We start from the raw sequence: 16,025 nt of genomic DNA, 5'->3' as shown, positions 1-16,025 counted from the left end.
CCGCTCTATATTAAGTATCTAGATCTAGATTTAGATCTAGGTACACGTTTGCTTTCACTAAAAGTAGATCTAGGTCAAACTTTTTCCCCGTGTCTCCAACAAATCACGTGCATTTTAAGTTATAATTAGATTCTAGATCTAGAATCTAAATATGGCTCCTCATGTCTCGGAAGACAATGAGTCGGGAGGACAGGTGAGTCACTGGCTTTGATTTCGTTTTGAGATGGGGCAGAATTTTGTGTGACTGATTAAGCCTTATATTCTGGAGTGGCAGAGTTTGACACAGTTCGTGCATGTATAGATCTATATATGTGTAGTGGAGTGGATATCTTATCAGGAAACACCGGCCACCCCGATATCCACGTGACCCTTCCCCCTAAATGGCACCTTGTGTCCGCGCATGACAAGGCAGACCAACATGGTCACTGTTGATTCGACCGGCATCTCCCGTATTTTACTGGACCTACGTCGTCTCCACTCCCTGTTTGTGTCTGGTTCTACACCATGTGTTTATGTATGGCTGCAGGTAATTACATTTTACTTTTTTATGTTATATTGTAATTTTATTTAGTAGTCTACATAGAATATCGCTACCCCCGGATTTCGTCCATGTTGTTGGACTATCGTTATTTTTAGAAAACCAGCATGTAAATGTTTCCATTTGTTAGGGTTAGGGGTTAGGGTACCTTTAGACTTAAGTATACCATACGAATTAGATCCCATATAGAATGTTAACTCAATGAGTGCGGAGCGTCTATCCCATAGACGGTCTGTCCGCCCTAAACGCACGGAACGTATATCCCATAATAGACGTTCTTACCCTACCTTTGTTTCGTTGCATTTTTTAATTTTTTAAATTAAAATTTTTAACTAACAACAGTGGAACTATTTTTACTTTATAAAAGAGTTCTTCATCCTTTGTTTACATAGAAATGAGAAGCTTTCGGCTTTATTTAGACATTTATTTATTACTTTTTTTACAATGTAAAAAAACGTCGCCATGACTACGCTATTCCAAGACACACCCACAATGTTGACTACTGAAGAAACTTTATAATCATTCTAAAATTTATCACAAATAAATAGTAATAATGAAGAATTTGATCTAGATATATTATATAGAATATAGATAGATTAGTAGATCCAGGTAGGTCTAAATTTAGCGTATTTATATTTTTATATCTAGAATCTATATTATATATAGAATCTAGATACTAGATCTAAATCTATTATTGTCAGTAGGTCAGGTGTAGTCTGTAGATCGAGATTGACTAGATCTAAGCTTTTATGATACTTTTATCTATAGACTTGGACTCTAGATCTAGTCAATCTAGATATATCTCTAGATCTAAGCCAATCTAAGCTTATGGTAAATTAAAAGAAAGGAAATGGTAGATCTACATCAAATAATCATCCACTGTGGGCATTTTTTCCCCATTTTCTTTTTTTTTTTTTTAGTATTCTTTATCTGTAAAAATCTACAACATCATGGCTATGCTTGTCCAAGACACACCCACAATGTTTACTACTGAAGAAGCTTTATTGTTTTATTTATACTTCTATGAATTGTAATAATGAAGATCTTGATCAAGATTTAGCATAGGATGAAGCAGACTTGGACATTATTAGCATTTAGACTTAGATCTAGTATTGCCTTGCTTAGGCCTTAGCCTTAGACTATAGGGCTAGGTCCTGAATGTAGATCAAGGTTGACTAGATCTATGCTTTTATCTTTACACCTTTGTAGATTCCTATAGAACTAAGCCTAAGATAAATGAAAACAACAGAAATGGCAGATCTAAATCCAATATTCATCCACCATGCTAGGCCTTTTCTTGGTATATTTTCTAGCAATTTTTTTTAGTATTGCTTTTTGGTAAAAATCATCACCATCACAATACTGGTTCAAGTTGCACTCCAAAAGGTTTACTACTAAATAAAAGTAAAGTATAAAACTATTCTAAATCCATAATTTATCACAAAGGAACAGTAATAATGATCTATTAGATGTCTATATCTTAGGTAAAATGAATTAGGATTTTTATTGTCCTTCATCTAGTTAGAGATTTAGGCTTTGATCTCTCGCTAGCCTATGTCTTGCACTGGTCTAGTATTAGAATAAAAGATGTTCTAGGCAAATAAAAAGAAGACAAATCTAGATCTATATCCCATTGATTCAAATGTACATAATATTTGAGTGCATTTGGTTGATAGATTTAGTACTGGTATCTATTGTTATTGGTAGTAATGAAAAGCGCAATAATTTTCACTTTTTTTCAGACTAAAAAAAAACAGGTAAAAATAATAATATAATCAATGATTCATCATCTTTTATTGACTGTTTTATCAGATTTCTTTTTGAAAATGCTGTAAATAGTCTAAATATGCTGTTTCAACAGTAATACAAAGAACAAAATCTAAATTTAGGTCTCAAAAGTTCTAAAGTTGGCATCCATTTTTTTTTCTGAGTGTCATATTATTTAGATTATAATTTGTATCTTATATTTAAATAGAAAGATGTTTACATTTTCACATTCTCCATTCATTTATTTTACTTTGATACCAAATATGTTACTATAGCATTATTGGTACTTAAACAATAAATTTTTGTTTTAGCCATGTTTGGAACATTTTCTTATTTTTTTTTAAAAAGTAGCATTTTTATGAAAAAAAAACACAGCAGTCAAAGAGTTAAATGTCCATCTTGTTAATCTAATTCTACAACCAGTGTGTAGATACTGGCTTTTATGAACCAGTTGTTCTATTTAATTGTTAATGTCTTTTATTTTTTGTAATGTTTCGGGTGTTCCATATCTCTCTTGTGTTTGTATAAGACGAGATGGTTGGTTTACACTATATGATTTTCTTTTCGTTTTTTGTTAAGATTTAGTATTTAGACTTTGATGTTGTGTCTACAACTTGGTCTAACCATTTACTGCTTATTAATTATTTTTAGTTAATGCTCATTATTGTTATTATGTTTTATGTTTGCCTTTGGCAGGTCTTAAATGTATAATAAACAGTTAGGAATCGTCCTACGAGTTCCTTTCATCATTAGAATTTAGTTGTCTTCTGTGCCAAACCCACCACATATGCATCTGTCCTACGTTAGCTTTCTTCTTCTTTCTCTCGACTGATGCGATGCAGCTTCGTTTCTTTTGCACTCGGCGAAGTTCGAGATAACACAATAATCAATAATAAACCAGGTCATTACCATGTTTTGGCATCTCAAATCTCCATTGATCTAAAATATAGCCTAAATATAGCCATAGCAGATCATGTTGTTACTCGTTAAATTTGATAGTAGACCTACAATCATAGATCTATCATCATGACACATGCTGCCATGCATGATGTAGATATTTATCCTTGCATGGTTCGTGATGGGGCTAATAAATTACCGTGGTAGGTGGTGAAAAATGCTCTAGATGTCTACAGACATAATTTGATTAATTTTGATGTGCAATTAAAAATGCAGTTGAGATTCTTATCAAAAGATAAGATAAGATACATAGACTATAGTGTGTACCAATAGTGGTAAAATGAAGTTGCTACCACTTTCTGTTCCCCACCTACCAGACTGCATTTGTTTTGAATAGTTTGAAAAGCAGACTTTAATTTTTGTCTAATTTTGTAATCAAACACTTGAGATAATTGTTCAACTTTAAATTATTTCATGTCAATATGCATTACTTAGGGGGTGTGGTGGCTGAGTGGTTAAGTGCATGGCTTCCAAACCTGAGGTCCTGGGTTTGAATCTCTGTGAAAACTGGTATTTTGAGCTTCATGATTTTTAGGGTGCCCCTACTCTAATGGACATCTGACTTTAGTTGGGGAAAGTAAAGGCGGTTTGTTGTTGTGCTGGCCACATGACACCCTGCTTGTTAACCATTGGCCAAAGAAACAGATGATCTTAACATCATCTGCCCTATGCCTATAGACTGTATGGTCTGAAAGAGGAACTTTACTTTCTCTTTACTATGCATTACTTACACTTTGAAATTCTCATTTTCTCATAGTTCAACTCAATAAATAGTTATTGGATTAAATGTTCTGACAGTTGTCACAAAGGGTGGGGACATAGACATTTAATTCATACATCATACTGCTTGTTCGCAACAAAGGACACATAACTAACAATTACAAAGGAATGTAACTCAAATATAACAAGTATTAACAACATTGAGTCCCAATCGTGTTAAAGCATACATGATTTAAACAAATACTTTCATTCATTAATAATTATTTTGTTTGTGTTCAATTTTATGAATACTGTTAACTTAATAGTGTAAAATTAATCATCTTTCTGCTTAAAAAAATATTATTTACAAACATGATGATGACATCATTAATAGATGAAAATCTTTGTCCTCTGAGCACAACATTTAGTTTAGGAAAAATGAGCTCACAAATATATGTTACAGCTTTCTATTAAATCTAGTTCTTTAGAAACTACATTGGTTTCTCATCAAGTTTAATTGTCCCTGGGTTCAGCTTTTATATAAAAACACTAAATAACTCGGTCAAGATGAACAGTGGATGTTTAAGTTGCAGCATGTGAAGTTTGTAAAAATAAATGAATTCTTATGTTTGTATACCATCAAAAAATTTGACATTGTGACTTTAAGCACCACTGAGATGGAGATATCAATTATTTAATTTGGAAACATTTACTTTTTTTTCCTTAGAAATTTTGTTTTTGATAAAATGTTTTTTAATAAGTTTTAGAATTAATTATCTTGTTTTAACTGTAGGGGATTAAACTGTGAACCTTACCAACATTCATGTGTTTAGAAAATTCATTAAAAAAATAGAGAAAAAGATAAATGCAGCTCTTTTTTCTAATATTCTAATATTTCATTGTTTACACAACCATGAATAAGATGGATATCATTTGTATTTACTTTAACTAATAGTCACATTTCAGGGTTTTAAGACATGATCTTGAATATTGAAATGCCATTTCCTTTCATTAGACTTATTCTTTTCTACAGATTGTTGAACCAGTCATTCATTGACAGTTGTTTATAGTAAACAAAGGAACAAAATGAAGACACAATGTCCAGATGCATGAATTGGAGATTTAGTATCAAAAGAAAAAGAACCCATATGCTGAACATAAAACTTAATGGTTTTTATATGCTCTGTAAGTTCTTTATTTACAAAACCTCCATACAATAACGTTGCGTTAATCATTAAAAAAAACATCTCCATAACTCACTAACAAAACATCACTGTAATCTAGTAATAAAAGTTTGCTCTAGCCCAATGAGAAAAATAGCATTTTTTTAAATATACATATGTTATAAACTTGACTTTTTTTTCTTAGCTAAATCACTTTTTAACTTGTCTTTCTGTCTGTGCCCCTAAAATTTTGCTATGAAAAAGTGCTACTAACCCATAGCCAATACGTTATGTCTGGTACTTTTCTATTCCTCTAATATTAAATCTGCCGCTGTTGGGAAACAGGTCATGTCCCACAGGACATGCGTGACGCAACTATAGTCACAATATACAAGAACAAAGGGGATCGGAGTGACTGCAACAACTATAGGGGTATCTTTCTCCTCAGTATAGTGGGCAAAATCTTTGCTAGAGTGGCACTATCCAGGCTGCAGGTGATAGCTTCTAGAGTCTACCCAGAGTCTCAGTGTGGATTCAGGAGCGGTAGATCCACTATAGACATGATATCTTCTCTACGACTACTGCAGGAGAAATTCAGAGAGAGAGACAGACCCCTTTACATTGTTTTTGTTGATTTGACTAAAGCTTTTGACATGGTCAGCAGAAGTGGCCTTTTCAAACTCCTGAGGAAAATAGGTTGCCCTCCCAAACTACTGAAGTTAATTGAGTGTTTTCACGAGGAAACTAAATGTACTGTCAAATTCAATGGAGCCCAATCAGCACCTTTTGAGGTTTGCAGTGGTGTCAAGCAGGGATGTGTGCTCGCACCTACTCTGTTTGGCATATTCTTCTCCTGTCTACTGCATTATGCGTACAGTGACATAAACGAAGGTGTGTTTCTCCATACAAGATCCTCTGGAAAACTAATGTATCAAGGCTGCGGGCAAAAACCAAGGTTAGGAAGCTACTCGTCAGGGAACTCCTGTTGATGCAGGATGATGCAGCTATTGTGGCTGATTCTGATATTCAGCTACAGTCCATGGTTGACAAACTATCTGCTGCTTGCCAGAAGTTCGGCTTAAACATCAGTCAAAGCAAGACTAAGATACTTGTCCAAAACACAAACACTGCACCTCAAGTAAGCATTAATGGCCAACCACTAGAAATTGTTGATTACTTTTGTTACCTTGGCTCCATCATATCCAACAACACTCTACTGGATAAAGACATAAACAACAGGATAGCCAAGGCAATGGCCACCATGTCACGGTTGCAGAAAAGAGTCTGGGACAACATATTGCTGACTAGCAGTACTAAAGCCCTAGTCTACCGGACCTGTGTGTTGAGCACCTTGCTGTACGGAAGTGAAACATGGTCAACCTACTCATGGCAGGAAAAAAAGCTGAATGTCTTCCACCTCCGATGCCTAAGGCGGATCTTTAAAATAAGGTGACAAGATAAGATAACCAATGAGGAAGTGCTACATAGAGCAGGATGCCAGGACATCCGCTCTGTTATCAGCAGCAGACGCCTTGGCTGGCTTGGCCACGTTCGTAGAATGCCAGTAGGTCGACTTCCACAGGACATCCTGTATGGCGATCTAATAGAAGGCAGGAGAGCCGCTGGTCGCCCACTTTTACGTTATACGGATGTATGCAAACGTGACATGAAGCTCTTCAAAATCGACACTGGCAACTGGGAAGAGGTGGCACTGGACAGATCCACATGGAGAGAGAGCATAAAGGAAGGGTCACAGATTGCAGATGTCATACACAACAGAAGCAGAAAGAAGGGTGAAAATGCAATGGCGCCTGGTGATTATATATGCCCAACCTGCGATCGCAGCTGTGTATCAAGGATTGGCCTCTTTAGTCACACAAGAAGTTGCAAAGGGAAAAGATCGTCTCTCGAGACGTAAAATGCCACAGACAATATTAAATTTAGTAGTTATCTATATCAATAATACAGTCAATTTAGGTTAATTGGACTACATTGGGACATGATTGATTCAGTCAACAACCAGATCAAGAGTCCAGAGCACAAACATCAAAGTGGAAAGGAAAAACTAATAAAACATCAAAAGTTGTGTATACAAGAAAGCTACTGTAATAAAGAAATCAAAATGAACACTTGCTGGTATTAGCAAAGCTCAAGACAATTAAAAAATGCCCATGATATATTATAGTTCAAGCAGAATAAAAAATGATTTTCAATTAAAAAAAAACAACATTTGGGCATTCCTTCATTATTATTACATCCTACCACAAATCTCCTTTAGGATGGCAGGGTATGAAACTCTGGACAATCATGGTAACAGTTCACCCATCATTTTTTAACTCTTTTTGTTAATTTATTTTGTAATTCAGTATTTGATGATTTAATATATTTTATCTCAAAAATGTATGTATTGATTACAAATGTTCCTAATTTGAATCTTATTGTATCACCAGCAAAACATCAAATCTTGCGAAACCAGAGTCCTATCAATGGTCTTTTTCCTTCTATTGGATCTGACAAGAATACAAATAGAATAGCTCATGTTCAGGATTCTATTTACTGTGCAGTTGCTGTTTGGTCACTGGCTCAAGTTTATAAGTATTTCAGCTTTATCATTTCATGTTTGGTATTTTTAGCTGCTGCCTTTTTTTTTTCAAAGTCTGCCACTTTTATATTAATAAAAACTCACCTAGCACTAGTAGGGATAGAGATTTCTAAATTGAAAACCTCAGGTGGCATTAACTCCATTTGTTAGCGTTTCATAAGGAAAGATTTATGTGTCAAAAAAATTAATAGGTATTGAAGCATTTGGGATACATGTGGTATAGGGTTAAAACAGTTTATAATTATGTTTCTTTTTTTTTCCAATATCCGGGTTGTATATTTCTTTTTTGACTTGAAGTGTGTATAATTCCTAATTCTAAACTGGTTTTAGTTAGTTATTATCCTCTAGTATCTACTTTTGGTCAAAGTGTCTTCCAAGTAAAGATACTGCAATGGTTACAAATAAATTGGTTCTCAAACACCAAACAAAAATCTACCCAGAAATAAGTTTCTTTATTAAACTATGAAACATAATTTCATTTCAGTCAGATTTTCATCAGAATAGATAGCAATCCTTTGTTAGTCAATGTCTCACTGTAAGTCAGATGCCAGGAGTGTTTAGTTGTTTATGATAATAAATATTTTAGCTAACAAAATAACTTGAAAAAAAATTAAACCTTAAGATTGTGTTACAAAGATTTATTTTAAAGGTTAGGGTCCATTTTTTGGTCATAATTAATATTTAATTGGTGCATGTTGACTTGAAAATTAGTACAGTTTTGATGACTAATTGAAAATTAGTATCTTTGTATGCACATAATTAATTACTTGATTATTTCTATCCAGAAAGATTGATGATGACCAGGGCAGTATCATTAGTTGGGCCAAGCTGATGATAGGTATGTTGCAATGTTGGATATTCAAGTTGGCCTCCTTCAGTCTTAGAGCGACTATGGTTCATCTCAAACACTTTTCCATGTGCAATGTTGGATATGACAGGCAGATAAAGTGAGTAGTTTGTTTACAACCAAGCATAGAATATCATTGCATATCAATATTAAAATCATATTGTTTTGGTCAGTGCATAAAATAACTAGGTTTGGATTACTCCTGGGTCCCAGGGTCTGCACGTAAATTACTTAACAATATGCTTTCTTAGTTTGGAAATCCAAGACATGTGCAGCTCTAAAAAAATATTTATTGGTGGTATAAAATTTCTCTACAAATCAATAGTTGGCTCTTGGGGGAGTTACCACCTTCTACCAAGCGTGTCCCCAGGTTGCGGATAGGGGAAAGACCCTTAGATATAAGGGTTAGCTGTGAATAGCAAATAAACAGCCATGGTCCAACTGGTTTGCAGTCATGGAGGATGAGATGAAGTATTCCAGTGGTTAGAATATTTACTAAAAACATCTCAGAAATCCAGGGAAATGATTGCAAAAAGTGAGTTTAGGGTGCTCTAACTCTAAACCCGGGTAGATGAAACTTGTTAGCTAGGGATAGCAGTTCATCTAGGAGAGAAAACTCCGAAAATAAACACCTGCTGCCTTGCAGATGATCTTGGATGATCAAAGGCTATGGGAGCACACCCAGAAAGAAAAGCAGGCTGAAGTCGGAGTCAATGGGCCTCCTGGCGCATAACACATTGACACTAACCTCATCTATGTTGGAGTTCAGTAACCATTCTAATAGATGTGGTGTCCTGCCTGTGGAATCCCGCCGCGCAGGTAGGGGGCCCGGCTCTCCGCCTCGAAGGAGCCCACACAAGCGAGCTGGTGGTTCTTCTGTCTCTGCCTGTGGAGCCAGGAGCAGGGACAAGAAAGTAAAAACTACTGGCCAACATTCCAAGACCAAAAGTCTAAAAATCTTACAATGGAACGCAGAGGGCATCCAAAAGAAAAAAGAAGCTCTAAAAATATTTCTGCATGAGAAAGAAATTGATGTAGCTTGCATCCAAGAAACTCATTTGAACAGTAATCTTCTTTTCTCCATTAGAGGCTACACCTGCATCAGACAAGATAGAGAAATCAGACCCAAAGGAGGAATCCAAACCCTCATTAAAAATGACATCCCTACCACAGACATAACTATGCCCAACTCCTCAGAATCAGAAATAATGGGAACTAAGCTAATTCTCCCAGATGGAAATATTAATCTATTTAACTGTTACTTCCCACCAGACAAGGAAATAGAGATTGACCACATACAAATACCTGACCAAGAAGACTGTCTAATCTTAGGAGATATGAATAGTCACTCTCAGAGCTGGGGATACCCAGACCTAAATGCCAGGGGAGAAGAAATTGAAGAATGGCAAGCAGAGAACAGACTTATCTTGCTTAATAAACCTGAGGATAAACCAACCTTTTTCTCAAGAGCCTGGCTAACATCAACCACTCCAGATCTAGCCTTTGCAACTGACAACTTATCCAAAAAGTGCACCAGAGAAGTTGCAGACCAGCTAGCCACCAGTGACCACAGACCCATATTGATCAGTATCAATACCTCCTTCAAAATATCAGAAAACTCCACCATCCCCAGATGGAACTACAAAAAAGCCAACTGGCACCTATTCTCAAAGCTCACAGACCTATACACAACTTCAATAAACTGCAAATCAAATCAGGTTAATAAGTCATTCTCAGCTTTCTCCAAAGCAATCCTCCTAGCAGCTAAGGAATCAATTCCCAGAGGTGCAAGAAAAGATTATATCCCCAACTGGTCTGATCACCTTCAACAACTCCACAATGCCACTATTGAAGCCAGAAACACAGTAGAAAATAACCCTTGTATAGAAAATAACATAAATCTAAAAGCAGCTAACGCAGTTTTCAGGGAAAATTACCTTTCCGCCATGAGGAAAAGTTGGCATGAAAAAACAGAACAACTAAACGTAGATAGAGACGGCCACAAACTCTGGCGTATAGCCAAATGTCTCAACCAGGAAGAAAACAGAACAACTCCTATAGTAATAGAAAAGGACAACAAACCCCTGAAAGGCCAAGAAGCAGCAAATGAATTCATTAAGTTTTTCCAAAGCGTAGGACAAATACAAATTAATGAAAGTAGAAATAAAGATGTAAACTCAGAAATACAAGATAAAATTAAAGAAAACAATCCAGCTTACTCCTTGGGAATGACCACTAATCTTAAAATGAAGGAACTAGATGAATCCCTAAAAGTCCTCAAACCAAAACAAGCCCCGGGCCCAGACAAAATATCTAATGACATGCTTCTTCACTTGGGTCCTCAAGCCAAAAGAAAACTGCTACAAATATTCAATGCTAGCTGGAAATCTGGCAGAATTCCAAACATCTGGAAAAAAAGCCATTATGATCCCTATACTAAAGCACGGCAAACCAAGAAATAAACTGGATAGCTACCGTCCCATCAGCCTCACTAGCTGTACTTGCAAACTGATGGAAAGAGTGATAAATAGAAGGCTGACATGGATCCTTGAGTCAAATAACCTACTCACTGAAGCCCAGGCTGGCTTTAGAAAAGGCAGATCAACAGAAGATCAAATTGCCTTCATCACACAAGAAATAGAAGACGGCTTTCAAGAAAAGAAACCAACAACAATTGTGTGGGTTGACTTAGAAAAAGCATTTGACAAAGTCTGGGAACAAGGTCTCTTGCTCAAGCTAATCCAGCATCACATATCCCACAGAATGTACAACTGGATAAAGGAATATCTAAATAATAGAAAAGCCTTAGTTTGCATGCAAGGACAAAGAAGCCACACAGTGGGTATAAAAAATGGCGTCCCCCAAGGAGGAGTCCTATCCCCAACACTGTTCCTAATATTCATAAACGATCTAAATCAAAACCTACCAAGAAAAGTTAAAAGCAGCATGTATGCAGATGACCTTGCCTTAATTAGCACAGAAGAATATGTAGGAACATCGAAATTTCGATTACAGGATGCTCTCGATATACTCAATAATTGGTCCAAAGACTGGGGCATGTCCATTAATACAAAAAAGACAACATATACCATATTCTCACTGTCAACAAAACAACAAACAATAATATTAACATTAGATAAGGAAGCTTTAGAAAAAAATGACAGCCCTACATATCTTGGAGTCACCTATGACCCTAGACTAACCTGGAAAAACCAAATAGATAAAACACAGAGTAAAGGCATCCAGAGACTATCCCTCTTGAAAAAATTAGCTGGCACAGATTGGGGAGCTAATCACAACATCCTGAAAAAGACCTATACCAGTTATGTAAGACATGTACTAGAATATGGTGCCTCAGCATGGGGCTCAGCAGCCCAAACCAACCTAAGAAAAATAGACAAGGTTCAAAATATTGGTTTAAGGATTATGACAGGAGCAATCAAAACAACACCCATAAGAGCTATGGAGGAAACCGCTGCCCTGATCTCTCTGGATGAAAGAAGAGATAAAAATCCTTTCCCAATTCACTAAATTGGAAACCTTGGAAAGGCACCCACTCAGAACAAAAATCCATAAAACTGGCACAAAAAACCGTCTCAAAAGGACCAATTTCTTACAGGAATCTCTAAACCTAAAAAAGAAACACCAACTTGAAAAAATAACTCTGGAATCCTCGATACACTATAACGAATCTCTACCCTGGGACGAAAGCCCTCTTCCTACTATAAGGGACCATATTGAAAATATAAAAAGAAAATCTGATTACAGACCAACAGAGCTCAAGGAAATAGTGAACTGTTTTCTACATACCAATTACCCTAGCAATCAGTGGATCAGAGTTTACACGGATGGCTCATCCCATAAAGCCACCACAAATGGAGGAGCTGGAATACTTATCGAATGGCCAGATGGAGGAAAACTAGAAAAATCCATTGCAACTGGAGAGCTCTCTGACAGTCACAGAGCAGAAAGGGAAGCACTAGCACTAGCTGCTACCATGCTAGCAAATCATCCAAGTTCCCCTCACAGTCATATTGTCTTGCTAACCGATGCAAAAACAACCCTCCAAAGCTTGCAAAACTCCTCTTATTCCTCTTATATTAAAAACCTCAGAACAGCACTTACAAAGCTCAACAACAACAGCAAAAAAACTGTTATTCAATGGATACCAGCCCATATACAACTAGAAGGAAATGAGAAGGCTGACACACTCGCCAAGAGTGGGAGAACTAACTCTCAAATAAACTCTGCACTCTATCCAGAAGAAATGAAGAAATTAATTGTAAACAAAATAAATGAGAAATGGACGATCTTTCATCCAAATCACAAGAAAGATGACGCTTACTATAAGCTATCCCAACAAGACCAACGTCTAATCTTTCGACTCAGGACCGGACACAACAGAATGCGACAACACATGCACCAGAAGCTCAAAATTGGAACCAGTGAAATCTGCCCATGTGGAGTATCACCAGAGAATGCCGACCACGTCCTCCAAAACTGCTCTCTTTACCAAGAGGCCCGTATAAGACATTGGCCCCAAATCACCCCAATAGAAAGAAAACTATATGGAGAGCTCCCTGATTTGGAAACCACTGCGCAGTTCATCTCATGTATTGGTCTAGTCATATGAACACTCCAACATAACAATGAGAACGATGAAGAAGAAGAAGAAATAGTTGGCTGCATTATTAAGTTATCTTTCATTAGATATTTCTCAATCAAATAGCATTATTAACTTATGTGTCTTTAAATAAAAAGCACATTCATCATTGTTCTCAATTAAATGTCAAGTAAAAAGTTTCTCCATGGTAACAAAAAGCATATAATGTTTTCTAGTAGACTTCAAATTTAAAATGTTTCCAGTTGACATGAAATAGAAAATCGTACAAACATAACCTTAACTATTTGACAATAATGAAGATAATAAATTGAATGAATAATTTTGTCTGAATATTTTAGTGTGTTAAGTAAATATCAAATTTAAACTAGATTTGAGTACAATTGTTTTTTCTTTTTCAAAGGTAGAAAAGTTCAAATCCAATTAAGTCCAGCATATGCCCTGCACTCTACATTGTATCTTGTCACTGGTTACCCAGCATACAGAGGCAAAGAATATGAACATTTGCAAGTAAGTTGTTTCTTGGTCATCAGGAATCTGTAGCCAAAGACACAGCCATGTAGAAAGATAAAACTATTAGTAACCTAATGTAAAAAGCAAAAGTTACATGGATAGTGCATGAGTGCTTGGACATTGATTCTAATCTAAAAATGAATAATCCTAAAACGAGTCAGTAAATTAGTTATGTTACGAGCAGATGAGACTCTTAATCTTGATTAACAAACAATAATATGTCAATTAAATTACTCCATTTTTCGGTTTCTTCTCTTCCTATTTCAACACAAATTTGCACCTTTCCACATTCACACTATGCTGCACACATAACAAATTACCTTACAAGTGAACAATTCAGCAATATACAGAGCATATAGGATAAATGCCTGATGGAGGATGTCTTACATCCCTGAGTAGATAATAGATCATGTGCCACCAAGCAGACATAAGACCTGTTTGATCAAAATGGATTTTTTTTTGTATGCCATTTGTCAGGAGTTTTCAAAAAACACCACCACAATGTTTTTCCAATTTAATAAGAACAAAAATAGAAATGCTATTTAACCTATATTTCAGATAATAAATGAACACCTTTGATTTGGATTCCTCAACTGAAGGAAACATACCAATACTAGAACAGTCTTAAAAAAACAGCAGTGAGGCCAACAACTAGGTCAGTGAAACACTAGGTTTAGAGACTTCAGGATCAAAAGACATTTAGCATTGCAACAAAAGTACATAAACTAAACAGTAGATTAACAATTAAAAAACAAAACTTGATAGAATGCTCAGAGAGACAAATAAATGATTTCTAGTTCTATAAATTCTCAATTAATCTTTTTCAATCATGAAATGAGTCTGCCAAAGTTAGCCAATTTCATAGTACAATTATGCTAACTGTACACCTGCTTTGGACTGATGGCTCTGGGTTTAAAATCTGTCTGCCACAATCCTCTCCCATCCTCCATGAGGTTTGGGATGAGAGGAAATAGTCTTCAATTTTCTTAAGTCATTAAGTGACTAATTAACATGAGCAATTCAATATCATTTTTAAAAAGTCTTCTGGTGTGTTTGACTGATGCAAACATTATTTATATACTTTAAGTGTCATCAACATGATCAGTGCTTCCCTCTAACAATCCCTATTTATAACATTTTTGAAGTAAGGTCTGTATAGTATAAGATAAGAAGATAAGATATAAATATAAATAGCTTTAAATGTTAAAATTATCAACCAAAATCTTAAATCTACAACAAAAAAAAATAATAAGTTTAGTGTTTAGTGTTTTACAGTGTAAGAATAATACAAAACAAATCTTTAGCTTGTGATTAATTTGTGAAAGATTGTCCCATACTAAAGAACTATGAAATGAAATTAACATTGCTCTTCTATAATATTAGTGCAACTCTGAAAGACACTTCAGAGAGTCTAGTTGACTAGATTAAAACTGTTGTGAGAGACAATATGACCTTTCTTTTCACCTGGGAAAGATCATGACAGATGGAAAACCTTCTTTTCATAGTTATTTCAGGTTGACAAGGGGTGGGAATCTACTGGAATGGTTGAACAATAACAATATCACGCTAACCCCCACTCTATACTTATGCAGTCATTAGTCAAATCATTGTTTTATGGATGTAGAGCCTTGACACTTTCAGCTGATTCACAAATATGGATGTGAGTCTCAAGATTATTTCTTTGTTTACATATCTAAATATTTCCTACATTATGCATGACACAGATTTAGAAAATAAATATAATTAGCTTTAGGAACTAAAGATCACTAAGAACAGCAAGAGACTGATACAAATGGTTCCCGGTCATTTCATTCACAGTCACTTCATCGCAGTCGATTCATCTTTGGTCACTTCATCTTTGGTCACTTCATCCCCTGGTCATTTCATCTCCTGTTCATTTCATCCCCTGGTTATTTCATCTGCTAGTCATTTCATCCTCTTATCCACCAAATAATAATTGTAAAAAGGTTGAAATTAACAGTATTTCATTTTATTTCATTTACAAGACAAAAAGTGTGACACATTAAATAAGAACAGAATATAATGTCATTAAAAATATACAAATTTAACATTTATAGATATAGAGCTAATGTAAAGATTATTTTGCATGTTAATTGAAATCATTTATAGATAAAGAGCTAACGTTTATAGAGCTAAATTGTTTTTGCATGTTAATTGAAAGATAAGATAGGCTATTGAAAGTTGGTACAGAATACAATCCATTGATTCGTATTGCTGTACATTGTTGATGGTCTATTTTGTTGATGAGTATATATATGTTAATGGTGCATGCGAGTCCATATGACACAACAACAGAA

At 35.4% G+C, this 16,025-nt stretch overlaps 1 protein-coding gene across 1 annotated transcript; it reads left to right on the top strand.

Annotated features, from left to right (window-relative positions):
- The first annotated feature begins 165 nt into the window (after positions 1-165).
- On the top strand, positions 166-14,883 carry LOC129923271 (probable phosphorylase b kinase regulatory subunit beta). The gene is made up of 7 exons (XM_056013538.1): positions 166-526; positions 4,995-5,146; positions 7,575-7,719; positions 8,211-8,261; positions 8,512-8,673; positions 13,598-13,704; positions 14,266-14,883. Exons 2-6 carry the CDS (start codon positions 5,059-5,061, stop codon positions 13,599-13,601), a joined length of 450 nt encoding a protein of 149 aa, XP_055869513.1. The 5' UTR covers positions 166-526; positions 4,995-5,058; the 3' UTR covers positions 13,602-13,704; positions 14,266-14,883.
- Positions 14,884-16,025: the final 1,142 nt, after the last annotated feature.

The sequence above is a fragment of the Biomphalaria glabrata genome, chromosome 16 (genome assembly GCF_947242115.1).
Source record: "Biomphalaria glabrata chromosome 16, xgBioGlab47.1, whole genome shotgun sequence".
Taxonomy (NCBI): Eukaryota; Metazoa; Mollusca; class Gastropoda; family Planorbidae; genus Biomphalaria; species Biomphalaria glabrata.
Note: the sequence above shows the minus strand (reverse complement) of the source record. Positions and strands in the feature narration are given on the sequence as shown.

Bases quoted from the DNA above. Each gene is read 5' to 3' on its own strand.
- LOC129923271 (XM_056013538.1), top strand. From the start codon at position 5,059: ATGTCCAGATGCATGAATTGGAGATTTAGTATCAAAAGAAAAAGAACC. The intron at 7,720-8,210 runs GTATTTCAGCTT...ATTTCATTTCAG, and splicing joins TCACTGGCTCAAGTTTATAA to TCAGATTTTCATCAGAATAG. The intron at 8,262-8,511 runs GTAAGTCAGATG...ATTTCTATCCAG, and splicing joins TTGTTAGTCAATGTCTCACT to AAAGATTGATGATGACCAGG.